Source organism: Ammospiza caudacuta, unplaced genomic scaffold, assembly GCF_027887145.1.
Source record: "Ammospiza caudacuta isolate bAmmCau1 unplaced genomic scaffold, bAmmCau1.pri scaffold_39, whole genome shotgun sequence".
Classification (NCBI taxonomy): domain Eukaryota; kingdom Metazoa; phylum Chordata; class Aves; order Passeriformes; family Passerellidae; genus Ammospiza; species Ammospiza caudacuta.
The window spans coordinates 4799683-4818213 of NW_026683124.1; the positions used below are offsets into that span (position 1 = coordinate 4799683).

At 51.8% G+C, this 18531-nt stretch overlaps 1 protein-coding gene across 1 annotated transcript; it reads right to left on the minus strand.

Annotated features, from left to right (window-relative positions):
• Positions 1-11632: 11632 nt before the first annotated feature.
• On the minus strand, positions 11633-12580 carry LOC131571860 (olfactory receptor 14A16-like). Its single transcript, XM_058824614.1, has one exon. The coding sequence runs from the start codon at positions 12563-12565 to the stop codon at positions 11633-11635; it is 933 nt and encodes a 310-aa protein (XP_058680597.1). The 5' UTR covers positions 12566-12580.
• Between the last annotated feature and the right edge of the window lie 5951 nt (positions 12581-18531).

The following is an 18531-nucleotide window of genomic DNA, read 5'->3' on the forward strand; positions in this document are numbered from 1 at the left end:
GGAGATGTTTGGACATTGGGGACATTGGGGACACTGGAAATGTTGGGGTGATGGGACACTGGGGACACTGGAGATGTTGGGGTGATGGCACATTGGGGACCTTGGGGACATTGGAGATGTTGGGATGATGGGACCTTGGGGACATCTGAGGACCTTGGGGACCTTGGGGACATCTGGGGACATTGGAGACCTTGGGGACCTTGGGGACATCAGAGGAGACCTCGGGGCCATCGTTCTCCCCGAGGCCACTTTGGTGTCCCTCAGCCCATCCTGGTGTCCCCAAGGCCGTTCCTGGGCTGGCATTGTCACCCTCGGTGTCCCCAAGGCCATTCCTGGGCTGGCATTGTCACCCTCAGTGTCCCCAAGGCCACTCCTGGAGTGGCATTGCCTCCCTCGGTGTCTCCAAGGCCGTTCCTGGGCTGGCATTGTCACCCTCGGTGTCCTCGGGCTCCATCTTGATGTCCCTCACCCATTTTCACAATTTTTAACCCAATTTTCACCATTTTTAACCCATTTTCACCATTTTAAACCCATTTTTCACCATTTCCCCTCAATATTTTCACCACTTTCCACCCAATTTTCCCCATTTTTTCACTATTTTTCCATTTTCACCATTTTTTCCTATTTTTCTCTCTTTTCCCCTCCCTTTTTCCCCCTTTTTCCCCTATTTTTTTTCTCATTTCCCCCTAGTTTTTCCCTTTCCCCCCCCCCGATTTTCCCTGGTTTCCCCCATTTTTCCCTGGTTTCCCCCATTTTCCCCATTTTTCTGCAGTTCTTTTCATTTCATCACCCTTTTTCCAATTTCCCTCCATTTTTCCCAATTTTTCCCCATTTTCCCACATTTTTTCCCACATTTTTTCTGTTTTTTCGTCCTATTTTCCCCCCATTTTTCCCCCATTTTTCCTATTTTTTCCCCATTCCCCCCCCCCCATTTTCCCCTGGCTTTTTTCCTTTTTTTTTCCTCATTTCCCCCCTATTTTTCCCACATTTTTTCCTGTTGTTTCCCCATTTTCCCCCCATTTTTCCATGGTTTTTTTCCTATTTTTTCCCCATTTTTCCCACATTTTTCCACCTATTTTCCCCTGTTTTTTTTCCTATTTTTTCCCCATTTTTCCCACATTTTTTCCTCCCATTTCCCCCATTTTTCCCTGTTTTTTTTCCTATTTTTCCCCATTTTTTCCCAATTTTTCCCTGTTTTTTTCCTATTTTTTCATCCCATTTCCCACCCATTTTCCCCACATTTTTTCCTATTATTCCTCCCATTTTTGCCCCATTTTTCTCTCTTGTCGTGGTTTGACCGGAAATGGGACATCTGGGATATGTTGTTTTTGCTGTGGTCACCAATGGGTGGTCGGATTTTAAGATGAGCACCTGGTTTTACCAGTGGGGTATTGTATCCGCCTCTTGAGACCACAAACCCAAGGAGTTAAAAGCAGGGCTCTTGTCCTTCAGAGCCCTCTTGGGATTTCCGGCGTGAAGGAGTTGGGCCTCCCTCCCCCGGCCCAGTTGCTGGCTGGGCTGGGGGAGGGGAAAGCCACATGGCCCATCTACGGTAGGCCCGGATTCGGTGGAAGGGTGGGGGAGCATCGAGCGACCTGTTTATTCCCCCCCCCTCCCCCCCCCTTTTGGAGACTGAGAGAATGCAGCCTGTGCTGGAACTGTTATCTTGAAACTTGATATCATGTGCCGGCAGCACGGCTGGGAGGAGAAAGGGGGGGCAGCGAGCAGCCCAGCGGCCTGAGAGAGCCTTTAACCCTTGTGGATAGTGAGAACTTCACGGAACATTACCTTTCCTAGAAAAGGGATAAGGGTGGAAGATGAAGGAAGAAATAGGTCAGTAAGGGGGTCTGGCAAAGAGAAAGAGAGATGTTGAAGGAATGGGGGAAGATGGAGTGGCAACTTTGCTGGACTCTTTTGTTGTAGATCCATGGACTGTCTCCTAGTGATACAGAGGCTGCATTGCAGGGGGAAGCGGAGGCTCGGAGCCAGGAGAGTTCGATGTTGAGACCCCTCGGCCCCAGGGGGTATAGAAGAAATGGGGGGGACAAAGGTCCCAGAGATGAGAGTGTGCTCTGCTTGGAACGAGACGAGGCATCCTTAAAAGGCCCACCCTGAAAGCAGGCCTCTGCCTCATCCCATGCCTGGTGGTGAGAGCACCTTGGCATGGAAAGGAGATGTCACGAGATAGCAGGACTCCGGGCGGTGCTAATTGTGACAAGAAGTCCGTGGTACAAGGGAGGACTCCGTCTACTCTTCATAAGCTGAAGATTTGATTTTCTAAAGGGCGATGCCAGACCGAGTGTGGATAATTTTGGGAGATGAATTGTACTAGGATCTGGAGGAGGAGGGGGAAGTGTTTCTGTGTAGTTTTCATTCTCCTTGTGATTTCTTTTTCTTTTGTGTGTGTGTAGTTTAGTAATTGTGTGTAGTTTAGTAATTGTGTGTAGTTCAGTTAATAAACTTTTCTTTATGTTTAAGTTGGAGCCTGCTTTGCTTATTCCTGCTCACATCTCACAGCAGATATCAGGTAGACGGTAGACTCATGGGGGCTCTGGCTTTGCCAGGCCCAAACCATAACAGGCTCCCAAGCCACATTCAGGCTCCTTCCATCTTGAGTCTCCAGGGCATGATATTCCAAGACCACGAGGCTGTTGCCATCTTGGACCATTGTGGAAGGTCTGAGAAAGGCATGTTTGAGGGGAGGCTCTGTGTTAGGAGTGACCAACGGATTGAGTTTTTGAGACATTGCTTGCTGGTGAAGGATCTCAAGGATGGTATGGAAGATGGGGAGCATGTGGGCTGCAATGGGCTCCCTTTTGATCGAAAGCTTGAACAGTTTAAGTCCCACTTAGTCCTAAAATTCAGTGGTATGGATTTCATCAGCAGAGGCATCTGGAAAATTTTTAATGATCCACCTCATGATTGATTTTAATTTGTTCTTTGAAAATATTTTGTCACGATCTCTTAGAATTAACTTAAAGCATCCATATAAACTCCTTTCTACTTTGGACATCTAGCTGCCCATTTTTCTCCTTCTCCGCCTTAGGGGCAACAGCCACCAGAGCACACCAAATCATTAATGGGACTTGGGTGCATATTGTAAAAACACAGTGGCAAAATGGGCAATAAATGTCTTGCATTTCCCCAAACCCTCTGTCGCAGACATTTCTCCACAGAAATCCTTTTCTTTCATATTTCTGTGTCTTCGGGAGCCAGAGGCCCCCGAAGAGAAGGTAAACAATTATTATCAGCTGCTGTGGAATGCAATAGGATTCACCTTGATTGGCTCATTTTCTATGTTTATAATTAAGGGCCAATCATCAGTGCAAGCCAGGGGACTGAGTCCCTGGACACAACTTTGTTGTGGATTCTTTTCTATCTATTCTTAGCTTAGCTAGCAGCTCTGCAAACCTCTCTCTATATTCTATTAGTATAGTAATAATGTATTATATATCATATATTAATAAATAAGCCTTCTGATCAAGATACAAGATTCACCGTCTCTCTCTCACCAACTGCGACCCACACAGGCCGCTGTAATATCTGGTGACCCCTCGTGTCAGAGCAAAAATTAATCTGATAAGACCAGAGGAGCAAAATTGCTGCACTGGGTAAAAATCCTGTATGTGTAGCATTTGAGGGTTGCTTTGAAGTGACCTCAGAAAGTGGATTCAAGCCAGGAGCTGAAGAACCGAAGATCCTGATTTGGACAGAGTTCACAGCCAAGGCTGACCACAAAGAGAATCTTTCTTCTGGAAAACCATCAGGAAAGATGATGGAAAAGAGCAGCAGACCTGTGGAGCTGGCCAGAGCAAGCTGGACTCTTTCAAAAGGTACTGTTCACTTTTCTATCCCTGATGAACCAGCCCTTCGTAGCTTGTGGCTGTTTGTATGGCAGACCCATGCCTTGCCAGAAGAGATTCAATTCTCCCCTTCAGAGGAGAAAAAAATAGCCCTCTGGAAACATTGGTGCAGGGAAGACGGTTTCTTTTTGTCAAAAACAGATATCTATGAATTCTTTCGATGGGCAAAGCTTTTTGGGTTCTTTGCTGATGTCTTATATGCTTTAGATGCTTTTGTCTGGGAGTGCATGGACTCGATTATCCAGCGCGTCTTCAGTAAGGGACGCATGTTGCCTTCTATCTACCCAGCATTTATAAAGCTTTTCCCTGTCCTGAAACGCAGAGCAGCTTGTTTTCGGTGGATCTCTAACTGTTATGGCCAAGCTCCGTTTCCACCACCTTTGGCAGAAGACGCGGTGGAGGAGGACATTTTTCTTCCCAGCCCCCCCTGCTTCACGGCAGGGGGGGGGGCGAAACTTCGCGGCGCGAAGAAGTTTTTTTTACTCTTTCTCCGGAGCATGCTCAGATGGAGCCTTCTCCTCCTCCCCCCTTCTCTCTCTCCGGGGGATGGGAGTGGCCGCTCAAGCCAGCGCCGGCCTCTCAGACTCCGCCTTCAGACATGTGGGCGGCACCGGTCTCTGAGGTTTCCTCCATGGCCCTGCTAGAGCTGTCACTCCAGGAGATCCCGTCTCCGCCTCTCCAGGCGGTCCTGCCCACGGTTGCACCGGCCTCCCTGCCCCCGCAAGAGCCTGTGTCGGAGAAGGCAGAAGAGACAGCACTTTTGCCGATTGACCTGTTGCTAAGCAACAGCGACGCTCCGCCGCTTCTCCCGGCTCCGCTGCTGCTGTGCCTGCCGCCGCTTTCAGAGCCAAGGGACGCAGCAACAGCGTGTTCCCGCGCGTCCCAGCCTCCTCCAGCCGAGACAGTTCCTGTTCAGGCTGAAAACGGAGCTGAACCTGCGGGACTCTCGGAGCAGCCCGCGGCTGATCCCACGATCAGCGTGATTCCCTCCTCGGCCGGCTCCTCTGCGGCCAGAGTCACTGCCGCGTTCCAGGCCAGCCCCAGCGTCACCCACAGCCCCGCGGGCCCCCAACCCGGCCCGGCGCCCCCCATGGCCGGCCCGCCAGCCCCGGGCCCGCCCCAGGAAGCGGCCCCGGAGGCTGGTCTCTCCTTCAGTGGCGCAGGGGCTGCCCGCCAGCTGACTCTTGCGGCAGTCCGGCTGCCGGCTTTCAAGCTCGGCGGTTTGGGGGGTGGTGTTTCGGTTGCTGTCCCATGGAGGCTGCCATCTCTGCCTCCCCTCTTGTGCCCTAGCTGCGAGGGGGAGGGGGCTCCCGAAAGTTTTGCCTTTGGTCCCCAGTCCAGTGGGGGTGGTGCCGTGATGCTGTGGGAAACAAACATTCCCAGACCCAAGATGAAGATTCTTGGGGCAGCTTCTATTTCCCTGCTGCTGGCATGCCTCAGTGGTTTAGGGGAAAGGAACCATCTCACTACCTGTGCTGCCATTGTGCTGGCAGCAGGGTTCAGGCCTGCGGGAATGCAGAGCCTTCCTTATGAGTTTGCCCTGGGATGCTGGGCTCAGGAGGTTCCTGCGCCAGGCCCACTGCGAGGCCTCCTTATGTTTTTGGGGATTCTGGTTTGTCCTACCGGTCCGGGTCCCCCTGTGTGAGCCAGTTTTGGGGTTCCTGGTCCAGTATGGGCCAGGGCCCCCAGGGCCTTTCCTTATCTGGCACTGCTCTGCTTGGCTGCTGCTTCTTTTGCTTTTCGATCAAAAAAAAAAAAAAAAAAAAAAATTAAAAAATTAAATAAAAAAGATTGAAAATACTGGGCAGCAGCTCTGAAGCGCTGAAGCACTGAAAGGCCAGCAGAAAAGACATTTCAAAATTGTTTTAAATTGTTTAAAATTGTATTAAGACTGTCAATGGTTTTTGATAACTATTGATGGAACTCTTTTGCAGATGTCTGTTTCAGGACCAAAAGGACTCTCAGATATTCGAAGGGAAACAACTTCGGCTCTTGGACTGTTCCTGAAACTCAGCTGCATGGACTTCAATTTCCTTTGCATTGTTTTTGGCAATTTTCTTATATTGTAGGATTGTTTTAGTGAATTGTTAGTATTCTATATTTTATAGGTGAAGGAATTTCCTGTTCATTCCACATCAGCATTTTTCTTTTATTTTATACAATTTAGAAAGGTGAGATGTCGCAGACATTTCTCCACAGAAATCCTTTCTTTCAGATTTCTGCGTCTTCGGGAGGCCAGAGGCCCCCGAAGAGAAGGTAAACAATTATTATCAGCTGCTGTGGAATGCAATAGGATTCACCTTGATTGGCTCATTTTCTATGTTTATAATTAAGGGCCAATCATCAGTGCAAGCCAGGGGACTGAGTCCCTGGACACAACTTTGTTTTAGATTCTTTTCTATCTCTTCTTAGCTTAGCTAGCAGCTCTGCAAACATCTCTCCTTATTCTTTTTAGTATAACTATAATGTATTATATCATATATTAATAAATCAAGCCTTCTGATCAAGATACAAGATTCACCGTCTCTCTCTCACTAGCTGTGACGCACTCAGGTCGCTGTAATATTTTCTTGTATAGTATGAAACAAACAGGTATTGAAACCTGTGCCCCTTTCCAGGCAGATATCAGCTGTATGCCCAAGAATTGGCAGTGCCACTTGTGCCCTGAGGTGCCCAGCTGGAACTGGATCTCTCTGAGAGCACCTAAGGGAGACCAGAGCACCTTGCAAGCTGCAGGTCCCTGACAGCCCCACAGGGCTTCTGTCCCATCAACATCGGCCCGACTCCAGTCTCAAACAGGGCCCAGCATGGTGCCAGGATCATCAGAGAGCTGAGGTGTATGCTGGAATTCAATGCCCTCCCCATCCCACAGCAGCCCTGCATTTCCCTCCTGCAGCCTTGGTCTCCAGCACAGCCATGGAGGCTCTTTGGGCTCTGGACTGTTCCTGCAGCCCTCAAGGGCAGCTGAGCTCTGCCTTTGGCACAGTCAGGTCTGGCCAGCGCAGGCCATGCTCAGCAATTGCTTGTGTGTGCCTGGCCTTGCTGTCAGCCCCGGCAGTGGCTGCGTGGCCCCTTTGTGGCCCTGTGCTGGCCCAGCCATGGTGGCCCAGCCCCTGTGCAGGCCCAGCCCAGGCCAGGAGCATTGCGGCTGGGAACAGCCCCTGTGCCGTGGTGCCCACAGCAGCCTTGGGTCTCTGTGCCCCATGGCCTCCCTGCTGGGCAGCCTCTGCCAGCTCCTGCAGAGCCTGTGGCACCTGTGGGGCTGCACAGACAGCCCTGCCCCAGGCTCTGCTGGCCTCTGGGCCAGAAGAGAGGCAGCCAGGGCTGGCCATGGCCGGGAACAGGACCTGAGCCCCGCAGGAGGATGGAGCTGGGCCACAGCCAAAGTCAGCCCAGGCCAAAGCTGGGCTCAGCAGCCAGGGCTGCCAATGCATGGGCACAGAGGCTGGCGCTGACAAATGTCCTGGGCCCCCTCCCTGCTCTGTCCATGCCACCAAGGGCACAGAGCGGTCTCCTCTCTGGGCCACTTGCCTGTTTGCAATGCCTTGCACAGGCGCTGGCCCTGCCCCACAAGGCCTGGCCTGAGTCCTTCCCCTGCACGCCCAGCCAGGCTGAGATGGACACTGATGGTTTCTGGGCCAGGCTCTCTGAGCCCAGCCCAGCTCCCTGCAAGCTCTGCCAGCTGCCCTGAGCTCTGGGCTGCACCAAGGGCCTCTCCCCAGCCCAGCCCAGCCGGCTCTGGCCCCACAGCTCTGCTCAGGCCAGGCTGCTCTGGGCACTGCCCCACGGCCTCAGCCCCTGGCAAGGGCACAGCAGCAGCTGCAGCTGCCACAGGACTCAGCCCCAGCCATGGGGGAAGGTGCTTGGCCAAGGCCAAAGGAGGCTCCCTGGCTGCCCTGCTCCCCTTGGGCTGAGGTGCTGAGAGCTCTGCAGCCCCTGCTGCCATCCCATCTGCCCAGGGCAGCACAAGAGCCCTGGCCTTGGGGCCCTCAAGAGCTGCTCCTGCTCCAGGCCCAGGGCCCATCCCAGAGCTGGGGCAGCCACAAAGCTGTGCCCATTTCTGTTCATTGCTGCTCTGATGGGGATGGATCCTCAGCCACTTGGAGGTTGCTCATGGATTTTATTCCTCCAGCAGCCTCATCTTTCTTGGACTCTTCAGTTCAGGAATTCAGTGAGAAAAGCTCATAAACATTTGTTCAAAACACCCGAACAAAAAAAGCTTCTGGGAACATTTAGATTCTCAATCCTTCTGTGATTAATTCAATTTCAGAAGTGTATTCAAAGTGAATATCCTATATTGAAAACAATGCAGATAGAATTGGTCTCTTCTGTTAAGTTTTCATTTCTTGTTTATACTTTGGTATCAGCAATGTCCATATCAGCAATGTCCTCCAGCACCTTCTAATGCAGTCTGCATAGATATGAAAATCAAGACCCTTCATGGCTGACAATTAGGAACACTTTGCCTTCACCCCCTCCCCACCATTTCCCTCATCATACACCTGGCACTCCTATGGATCAGGAATGGTGTGGCCAGCAGGACCAGGGCAGTGATTCATCCCCTGTCCTCAGTGCTGGTTTGGTAGCACCTCGAGTGCTGTGTCCAGTTCTGGGTCTCCAAGTTAAGGAAAGACATGGAGGGGCTGGAGTGTGTCCAGAGAAGGGCAACAAGGCTGGTGAGGGGTCTGGAGCACAAGTCCAGTGAGGAACGGCTGAGGGAGCTGGGGTTGTTTATCCTGGAGAAGAGGAGGCTCAGGGGAGACCTCATCACTCTCTACAACTCCCTGACAGGAGGGTGCAGTCAGGTCAGGGTTGGGCTTTTTTCCCAGAGAACAGCGACAAGAAGAGAGGACACAGCCTTCAGCTGCCCCAGGGGACGTTTAGACTGGACATTAGTAAATATTCTTCACACAAAGGGTGATTCGGCATTGGAATGGGCTGCCCAGGGAGGTGAGTGAGTCACTGTCCCTAGAAGTGTATAAGGAAAGACTGGTTGTGGAATTCAGTGCCATGGCCTGGGTGACAAGGTGGTGTTGGGTCCCAGGTTGGACTTGAAGCTCTCCAAGGCCTTTTGCAGCCTGGTTGATTCTCTGATGATTGTGGCACTGCAGGGCCCTGAGGAAGCAAGGGGCCATTGTGACATTGCGGGGCCTGGTGGCACTAAGACGACCATGGTGACACTGTGTGTGACATGGCAGCACAGAGCCAAGGGGCCACTGTGACACTGTGGGGCAGAATGGAAGCAAGGAGTCCATGGTGACAGTCTGGGTCCTGCTGGAACCACAGAGGGCACTGTGACCCTTCGGGGCCTTGTAGAACCTAAGGGGCATTGTGACACTGAGGAACCAAGGAGACCCTTGGGAGAGCCTGGAAACAATGGAATCGAGGGGCCATTGCGCCATTGCACCATTGCAGGGACTCTGGGAACTGAGGGAACAATTGTGACACTGTGGTGTCCCATGGAACCAAAGGGTCCCTAGTGACACGGCAGGATCTTCTGTCACCAGGGCTCCATTGCGACACTGCAGCACCAAGGAATTCGTTGTGGCAATCTGAGGCCTCATGGAACCAAAAAGCCACTGTGACCCTGCAGGGCCTTGTGGAACCATGCAGAGCTTTGTGACAGAGCAGGACATGGTGTCATGATGGGGCCATTGTGACACTGCAGGGCCCCATGGGACCAAAGGGTCAGTGCTGCTCCTCAGGGACTCCTGGAATGAAAGAAACATGTTTGACACCATGGTGGCCCTTGGGACCAAGAGGCCATTGTGACACTATGGAACCAAGGAGAGCATTGCTGCACTGCCAGACCTCGTGGAACCAAGGATCCACTGTGAGACTGCAGGGCCTTGGGGGACATGGTGAGATTGTGACACCAAGCGATGCCAGGGAACCAAAAGGAACATTGTGCCACTGGGAGGCCTCATGGAATCATGGAGACCATTGGGACACTCTGGGGCCTTGTGGAACCGTGGTGACACCAAGATGTCTGGGAGTGTTGATGTGCTGGAGGGTAGGAGGGCTCTGCACAGGGCACTGGACAGGCTGGATCCAGGGCCCCAATCAAACAACGTGAGGTTTAAGAAGTCCAAATGCTGGGTCCTGCACTTTGGCCACAACAACCCCTGCAGCACTACAGGCTGGGGACAGAGTGGCTGGATGGCAGCCAGGCAGAAAGGGACCTGCAGGGACTGACGGACAGAAGGCTGGACATGAGCCAGAAGTGTGCCCAGGTGGGCAAGAAGGCCAATGGCTCCTGGCCCGGATCAGGAATGGTGTGGCCAGCAGGAGCAGGGCAGGGATTCTTCCCCTCTGCTCAGCACTGCTTGGGCAGCCCCTTAAATGCTGTGTCCAGTTCTGGGCTCCCCAATTTAGGAAGGACATGGAGGGGCTGCAGCATTTCCAGAGAAGGGCAACAAGGTTGTGGAGGGGTCTGGAACACAAGAGCTTTGAGGAGTGGCTTAGGGAACTGGGGTTGTTTATCCTGGAGAAGAGAAGGCTCAGGGGAGACAAGGCAGTGTCAAGGCACAGGTGGGACTCAATGACCTCCAAGGTCTTTTCCCACCTTGCTGACTCTGGGATTCTCTGAAATCACCCTTGGAGCAGTTGCAGGAGGAGCCCTGGGCCTCCTCTTCAGAAGCTCCAGCAGCCCAGGTCCCTCAGCTTCTCCTGCCAGCCCCAAAGCCCATCCTGTCAGTCCTGCAGAGCCTCTGCAGCTCCTCCTCATTGCCCAGAACAGGGAGCCCCAGAGCCAGACACAGCAGCCCAGATGTGCCCCCCTGGCCTGGGGTGCCTCTGGCAAGGGAGCAGCACCAGGCACTGCAGGAGCCTGCAGACAATTCCTGCAGCACTTGCAGGATGATCCTGCTGCCCAAGGGACATTCCCATGGTGCCAAGTCAGGAACTGCAATGGGGAGTGGGGCCAGAGAGGAAAGGGCAAACAGGGATTGGCTGTTTGCAGGGGAGGGAACAGGGGTGGGCAACAGGAAGAAATTTGCACCAGACAGAGTAAAGAAAGCAAAGGTGCCACAAAGGAAATGCTCAGGGCAGTTTGGGGGTGGCTGCCAGGCAGCCCTGGCTCTGAGCAACAGCGTCTGCAGTGGGACAGGAAATTCCCAGCTGATGGGAACAAACTTTCTGGCTGAGTGCAGAGGCCAGGACAAAGCTGAGTGGTTTCCCTGGTGTCCTCCAGCCCTTGCTGGCCCCAGGGGCTGATGGCATTTTTGCCTCTCGAACATGTCCCCACACCAACAGCAATGGGCTGCTCATGGGGCTTTTCTGTGCTGAGCACTGGCCTTGCCATGTTCTTGAGAGAGCCTGGGCAAGGAGCCTGGAGCCCCCAGGCCCTGGGCTGAGGCGTCAGCGCTGCCCCAGCAGTGCCCATGGCCTGTCCCTGCTGAAGCCCCGGCACTGCCACCCCCAGGGCTGTGCCCGGCCCCGAGAGCACTCAGGCCCTGCAGCAACACCAGGGCCACCAGGGCAGTGGGGCAGGGCCACGGCAGCAGCACTGGCAACACCAAGTGCTGCTGCTGCTGGGCACAGCTGCTGTGCCAGCCCTGATCTGCCCCATCTCTGCACACAAACATTGCTGCTGGAGCTCCAGAGAAGGCAACTAAAGGGCATCTCTGCAGAAATGGAACGAAGTGTGGCTTTTCTTTTGGAAAATATGAAAAAACTATAATCAAGGGGAAAAAAAACAGCAAGAAAACCAACAAGAGCTATCTAAGATGACTTTTATTGCAAGTGATTTGCAAAAATTGTCATCTAATTTAGTCTTTCTGAATGCATCCAACCATTAGTCTCCACACGGCAGCCTTGAGCTCCTGGTTCCTCAGGCTGTAGATGAGGGGGTTCAAGGCTGGAGTCACTACCGAGTACAGAACTGACAGGGTCAGATCCAGGGATGGGGAGGACATGGAGGGGGGCTTTAAGTAGGAAAATATACCAGTGCTGAGGAACAGGGAGACCACAGCCAGGTGAGGGAGGCAGGTGGAAAAGGCTTTGTGCCGTCCCTGCTCAGAGGGGATTCTCAGCACGGCCCTGAAGATCTGCACATAGGAGAAAACAATGAACACAAAACAACCAAACACCAAAAAGACCGTAACAACAAGAAGCGCAAGTTCCCTGAAGTTTGAGTGTGAGCAGGAGAGCTTGAGGATCTGTGGGATTTCACAGAAGAACTGGCCCAGGGCATTGCCATGGCACAGGGGCAGGGAAAATGTATTGGCCGTGTGCAGCAGAGCATTGAGAAAGGCGCTGGCCCAGGCAGCTGCTGCCATGTGGGCACAAGCTCTGCTGCCCAGGAGGGTCCCGTAGTGCAGGGGTTTGCAGATGGACACATAGCGGTCGTAGCACATCACGGTCAGGAGGGAAAGCTCTGCTCCAATGAAGAAGACAAACAGAAATAGCTGTACAGCACATCCTTTGTAGGAGATGTCCCTGGTGTCCCAGAGGGAATTGTGCATGGCTTTGGGGACAGTGGTGCAGATGGAGCCCAGGTCGCTGAGGGCCAGGTTGAGCAGGAAGAAGAACATGGGCGTGTGCAGGTGGTGGCCGCAGGCTACGGTGCTGATGATGAGGCCGTTGGCCAGGAGGGCAGCCAGGGAGATGCCCAGCATGAGGCAGAAGTGCAGGAGCTGCAGCTGCCGTGTGTCTGCCAATGCCAGCAGGAGGAAGTGCCTGATGGAGCTGCTGTTGGACATTTGCTGTGCCTTTGCATGGGGATCTGGAGAAAAAGTATTCATGGAATAGTTGTGTTTGGAGAGGACTTGAAATATCCCAGCACAGCCTGGGGGCACTTTCCCCCCTCTGCCTGCTCAGGGCGCTGCTGCCTGGAGCTGTCCCTGCCAGCAGCTGCTTCCCTGTGCCCAGGGCTGGGCCCTGCCAGTGCTGCCAGAGCCCAGCCCAGCCCTGGGGGCTCAGCTCTGCCCTGCAGACCCCTCCCAGCTCTTGCACTGCCCAGGGGCAGCTCTGGCTCTGCAGGCTCTGATGGCAACGTCAGAGTAACCCTGAGGAGACTGGAAAAGTGACAAAGATGCTGCCTGTAAGGGGCCCTGTGCTGATTTTCGTCAGCATCTGGTTTATTCACATCTGAGATAACTTTTTTTTTTTCCTAAATGTGAACTGAGAGATTAAAATCTGTGTGCAACTTCCCATTTAGGAAACCCAGAGTAGTAGAATAAAAAGCATGATTTTCTCTTTTATGCAGCCCCTGCCTTGCTGTGCTCCCTGTATATTCTATTTATTCTATTTGCAAATATTCGGCAGTTTAATGCCGTGCTGGGAGCAGTCCTGAACAATGCAGCATCCACCCCACACAAGGAGAAAACTTCCAAGCCTGACCAGCTGTCTCCTCCCACCCAGATCTTGTCCCCCAGGCTGGGAGCAGCTGCCAGGGCTGGCTGAGAGCTGTCCCTGGCAGGCAGCAGAGTCCCTGCCCAGCACAGCACCCTGGGCTGCAGGACCCTGCTCTGCAGGACCCTGCTCTGCAGGACAGTCCTGGGCACCCCTGGCTGCTCTGCACAAGAGACAATCAGAGAATGTACTCACAGGGTCTGTAGGCATTGGGATGTTCCAACTTAAGGAGATGGCTCCAGGAGCTGCAGCTGCATTGTCCTGCAGCCAGAGGTTCCTGTGCCAAGGGCTGGCAGTGATTCTGCCCCAGGCACTTCTCAGCACCTTCCCAGCCCTGACTGATTGAAGCTCTCTGTGCCTCTGTGCTGTGCCCAGGGTGGCTGCAGGCAGTGCCCCAGCTCTGCTGGGCTGGCAGAAGAGCTGCTCATCAAGAGAAATGTGCTTTTGAAGCTCTTCTTGGTTACCAGGAGCTGCCTCTGTGCCAGGAGCCCAGCACAGCTCAGCAGCACAGACACAGCACAAGGACATTAATGAGCCTCTGGGGCTTTGTGCTCAGGCCCTGAACATCAGTCCCTGAGAGGGAGCTGAAGAAACCTCTCCAGAACTCCAAGTCAGAATCCAACTCCAAAGTTTCTTGGACTTTTAATGGGTCCCACTGAGGAACACAACTGAGAAAGTGTCCCCAGGCCCCAGGCAGAGCAGAGAACTGGAGGCAGTGATGACAGGTGCAAACAAAGAGAAGCCAAGTCTTGGTGCCCTGGGGCACAGCAGGGTCTGTGCCACCAAGGGCTGTGAGGAGACACCTTGTCCTGAGGCCCTGGGGCCTTCTGGCACAGCCCCAGCCAGGCTGGGCACCGTCAGCCCCTTGTCCTGCCCTCAGCATCCCCCCCTAGCCCACATCCCAGTGGCCTCAAGGATCTGCTGGAAGGAGTCCCTGGGGAGCCTTGCTCAGGAATGGCCCTGGGGGCTCCTGAATGCTCCCTGTCAGGACTGCAGATTTTTGAAAGGTCTTTGGGTTTGGCTTTTGCCTTGGAGTCTCTGAGAGGTTTGTGCAATCATGGCCTCCAATTATCTGCTTTAATTAGTCCCTGGAGAGGCTTTGTCAGTAACAACACTCATTGGAGCTCATTAGTATTTCAGGGTACTTCAGTTATTTTAAGGTACTTGGTGTTTCCCTTTTGATACGGACTCTGTGAGAGGTTTGTGCAATCATGGCCCCAATTCTCTGCTTTAGCGAGTCCCTGGAGAGCATTGTACTGACACTCAGTGGGGCTCATTAATGTCTTTAGATACTTAAGGTTTTTAATGTACTTTATGGATTTAAGAATACTTTTAGGTACTTTTAAGGATTTCCTTGCCCACACTGAGTCTCTGAGAGGTTTTTGTGCCATCCTGACCTCCAGTTCTCTCCTCCAAGGAGTCCATAAGGAGCCTGTGTTGGGTATCTTCCCTCTTTCTGTTTTACTACCAAGATGGAACTAAAAGAATTTTGTAAGGCTTTCTGAAAGCATCCAAACAAACATGAGACAATTAACAATACAACAACAGCTAAGAAAATAAATGTCCTGTTTTAGATAGACATCATCCAACCCTTTTGTCCCTTGGATTGGAAGAGTTCATTGACCCAGTCTTTGTTTTCCACTTGAAGCTTCTTGAACTCTTCATTCAGTACTTGAATGCTCTTGGGGATTGACTCCCTGTGGCTGGAGGGGTTCATGCAACACATGCCCTCAGAGTCTACACAGCCATGCCCATGTGCCCAGAATAAAAATTCTATCGCTGTTCTGCAAGTTGGCATGTTTGATGGTCTCTATGTCTGAGAGCAGGCCACTCAGTGTGAGGGAGTAGCATTGGTTTGCTTACTTAACAGGCACCCAAGATGGTCTGATTGTCCTAAAGCTTTAGCTGCAGCCACCCAAGGTAGTCCAAATTGGGGGTACTATGAAGTGGGACCTGGATTAAAGCTTTCAAAGCCATCTCTTTGATATCATCCTATACTTCTCTGGGGACACCTGCTGCTTGATCATCTAGTCGGCTTTGCTGTCCTTCTCCAGCTAGATGGCTGATTGTCAATTCTGCTCTTGCCTCATTATTAGCATAGTCTGCTATTAATTGATTTAGTAAACACTTCCATCCCCCTTCCCACAGGTTGTATTCTGTAGGAGACAACAACGTGGTGCTAATACATTTTAAATCATAGGGGGTTATGATGTGCTCTAAACATGGCCCTCATTAGGCCATTAAAACAAAGGAAGTCCTTCCTATGGTCTTTAGCTGCCCTACACAGATCCTTGATTTCCCTGTAAACCAATGGCTGATACCTGGGATTCTGCCCCCTTCTTTCATAACATACCGGGGGCAATGAGGGGTTTCGAGACTATTTGCCACGGTCCTTCCTTAATTGCTTCTTTTCGAATCATTTCCTAGGGACCTTCTGGGGTTGAGGGGAAAGGTGGCTCTGGGGAATCCAAACTGTCTTCCGGGGAGGAGGAATACCTTGGAGGAGAAACATTCTGATTAGAAATAGTGTGTCAGTTGGGCTTAGTATCTTTGACCATGGGGTTATATTATTGCTGGAGGGTGAGGCAAAGGGCACTGCCATTTTGTCAGGTGTTGGGGAGGAAGGGCCTTGATTTACGATGGCAGACTTCCGGGGTAGAGTTCTGGAGGCATTGCCCAGGGTGAAAGTGGAATGATTGACAGCAGGGACATGACCCACAGTTGTGGGGATGGAGTTTGGAGGTTCATTCAGGCCGGAAGAGAAGGTTGTGGTAGCAGGAAGTGGAGGAGCCAAGATGGAGGGAGGATGATTCGGCTCCCAAGCCACATTCAGGCTCCTTCCATCTTGAGTCTCCAGGGCATGATATTCCAAGACCACGTGGCCATTGCCATCTTGGACCATTGTGGAAGGTCTGAGAAAGGCATGTTTGAGGGGAGGTCCTGAGTTAGGAGTGACCAACGGATTGAGTTTTTGAGACACTGCTTGCTGGTGAAGGATCTGAAGGATGGTATGGAAGTTGGGGAGCATGTGGGCTGCAATGGGCTCCCTTTGGATTGAAAGGTTGTACAGTTTAAGTCCCACTGAGTCCTAAAATTCAGTGGTATGGATTTCATCAGCAGATGCATCTGGAAAATTTTTAATAATCCACCTCATGATTGATTTTAATTTGTTCTTTGAAAATATTTTGTCACGATCTGTTAGAATTAACTTAAAGCATCCATATAAACTCCTTTCTACTTTGGACATCTAGCTGCCCATTTTTCTCCTTCTCCGCCTTAGGGGCAACAGCCACCAGAGCACACCAAATCAATAATGGGACTTGGGTGCATATTGTAAAAACACAGTGGCAAAATGGGCAATAAATGTCTTGCATTTCCCCAAACCCACCTGAAATCCTATACAGGAGAAACCGTTTTTGCCCCTGCCGATCCTGGGCCAAGGTCCCTTGAAGGAACAATGAATCCACCAGGCCTGGAACAATCCAAAATCCCGGGGAGCACTGACCTATCCATCAGCTAACCCCAGCTGACGTGACTGACCCAGGGAGCCCTGAATGTCATGGTGCCAGTTCGGGTGCCAAATGTCACAATGAGGGTGGCTGCGACAAACCTCTCTGAGTCCCTGACTTCAGCAGGGTGAGGGTGGCAAAAATGAAAAGGAGTGGGTTCGATGGAGTTTCCCAAAAAGAACTTTAATTACAGGGTGAAAAACAATAAACATGGAGAATTCGAGCACGGTATGAGGGGCAGTATCCTAAAACCTGAGACAAAGAGGAAGTCACAACATAGACACTTGGGGCTAGAAAACTAGAAAAATAGAAGTAACAAGTAACCAATAAACCAATACAGGATTAGAACTTGGACAACTTAGCACAACAAAAATAAAGGCTTATTGGAAAAGTCTCAAGCTCAGCCTAAGTAAATCGAATGATTCCTAGAACTTGAAACTCACACCCAGTTCTTCCAGGGTAAAATCTGTCTGACTCTGAGTTACAACTGGGCTAACTCCCACAGCGCTGCTTTGCACTGGCCCCTTGGGACCATGCGGCCAAACAGAGCCACAATGCTGTCCTTGATTCCACAAGGCTCTGCAGTGTCACAATGGCCCCTTCATTTCACAAGGCTCTCAAATGTCACATTGGTCTCCATAGGAAGGAAACCACAGAGCCCCAATGTTTCAGGAGCTGATGAACAGCAGCCATCAGTAAGCCTGACCTGTCTGTCCTGGCCGATTTGCTTGGAGCAACCCTAGGATATTTGAAATTACGAATGCAGAATCCTAATTTAGAACATTTGTGCTTGGAAAAGAGGGAATTTTTTTTCCATACAAAGAAAAGCTAAGAGCCCTTTCCAGTGTTTGGAAAATAGATGAGTGCTGCGACTCAGGAGTCAAAGACCAGCCAGACTTGTCTGTCCTGGCAGCTTTTGTCTGGGAGCAATCCTTGGATACACAAACATTTGGAGGTGGAATTCAAATTTTGGCCATGGATGCCTGGAAAAATGGACAGTTCTTTTCCATAAAAAGAAAAGCTCAGAGCCCCAATGTTTCAGGGGCAGATGGGAATGGCCTTCAGCCTTCCAAAGTCAGCCTGACCTGTAAGTGACCCCTGGGAAGCCAAGGCAGCCACACCTATTTCATGTTCCCTTCCTTCCACAGGGCCCTGCAGTGTCACAATGGCTCCTTGCTTCCATGGTGCCCTCAGGTGTCATAATGGTCACTTGATTACACAAGTCCTTAAGGATCTTAATGGTCTCCATGGTTCCACAAGGCCCCACAGTGCCATAATGGTCTATTGGTTCCATGAAGTCCCGCTGTGTCCAATGGCCCCTTGGTTCCATTGGGGCCCAGTAGTGCAACAATGATTCCCTTGCTTCCACAACTTCCCATAGTGTCACAATGGCCCCTTCCTTCCATGACACCCTGCAGGGTCACAATTGTCTCCCTGATTCCATGGGGCCTTGCAATGCCACAATGCTCTCCATGGATCCACAGTGCCCTGCAGGATCACAATGGGCCTTTGGCTCCACAAGGCCCTGAAATGCAGCAATAGCCTCTTGTTTCCACAAAGCTCTGCTGCTTCACACTGGCCCCTTAGGACCGTGAGTTCCAACTGGGCCACATGTTCTTGGTTCGAAGAGAACAGAAAAATGTTCTTGGTTCCATGAGGCCCCAGAGTGTCACAGTGGCCCCTGGGATCCATGGTACCCTGCGGGGTCACAATGTTCCTCTTGGTTCCACAAGTCCCTAAGTGTCACCATGGCCCATTGGTTCCACAATGCTCCGCAGTGTCACAATGGTCTCCATAAGAAGGAA

Coding starts and splice junctions, on each gene's coding strand:
- LOC131571860 (XM_058824614.1), bottom strand. CDS start 12,565: ATGTCCAACAGCAGCTCCATCAGGCACTTCCTCCTGCTGGCATTGGCA.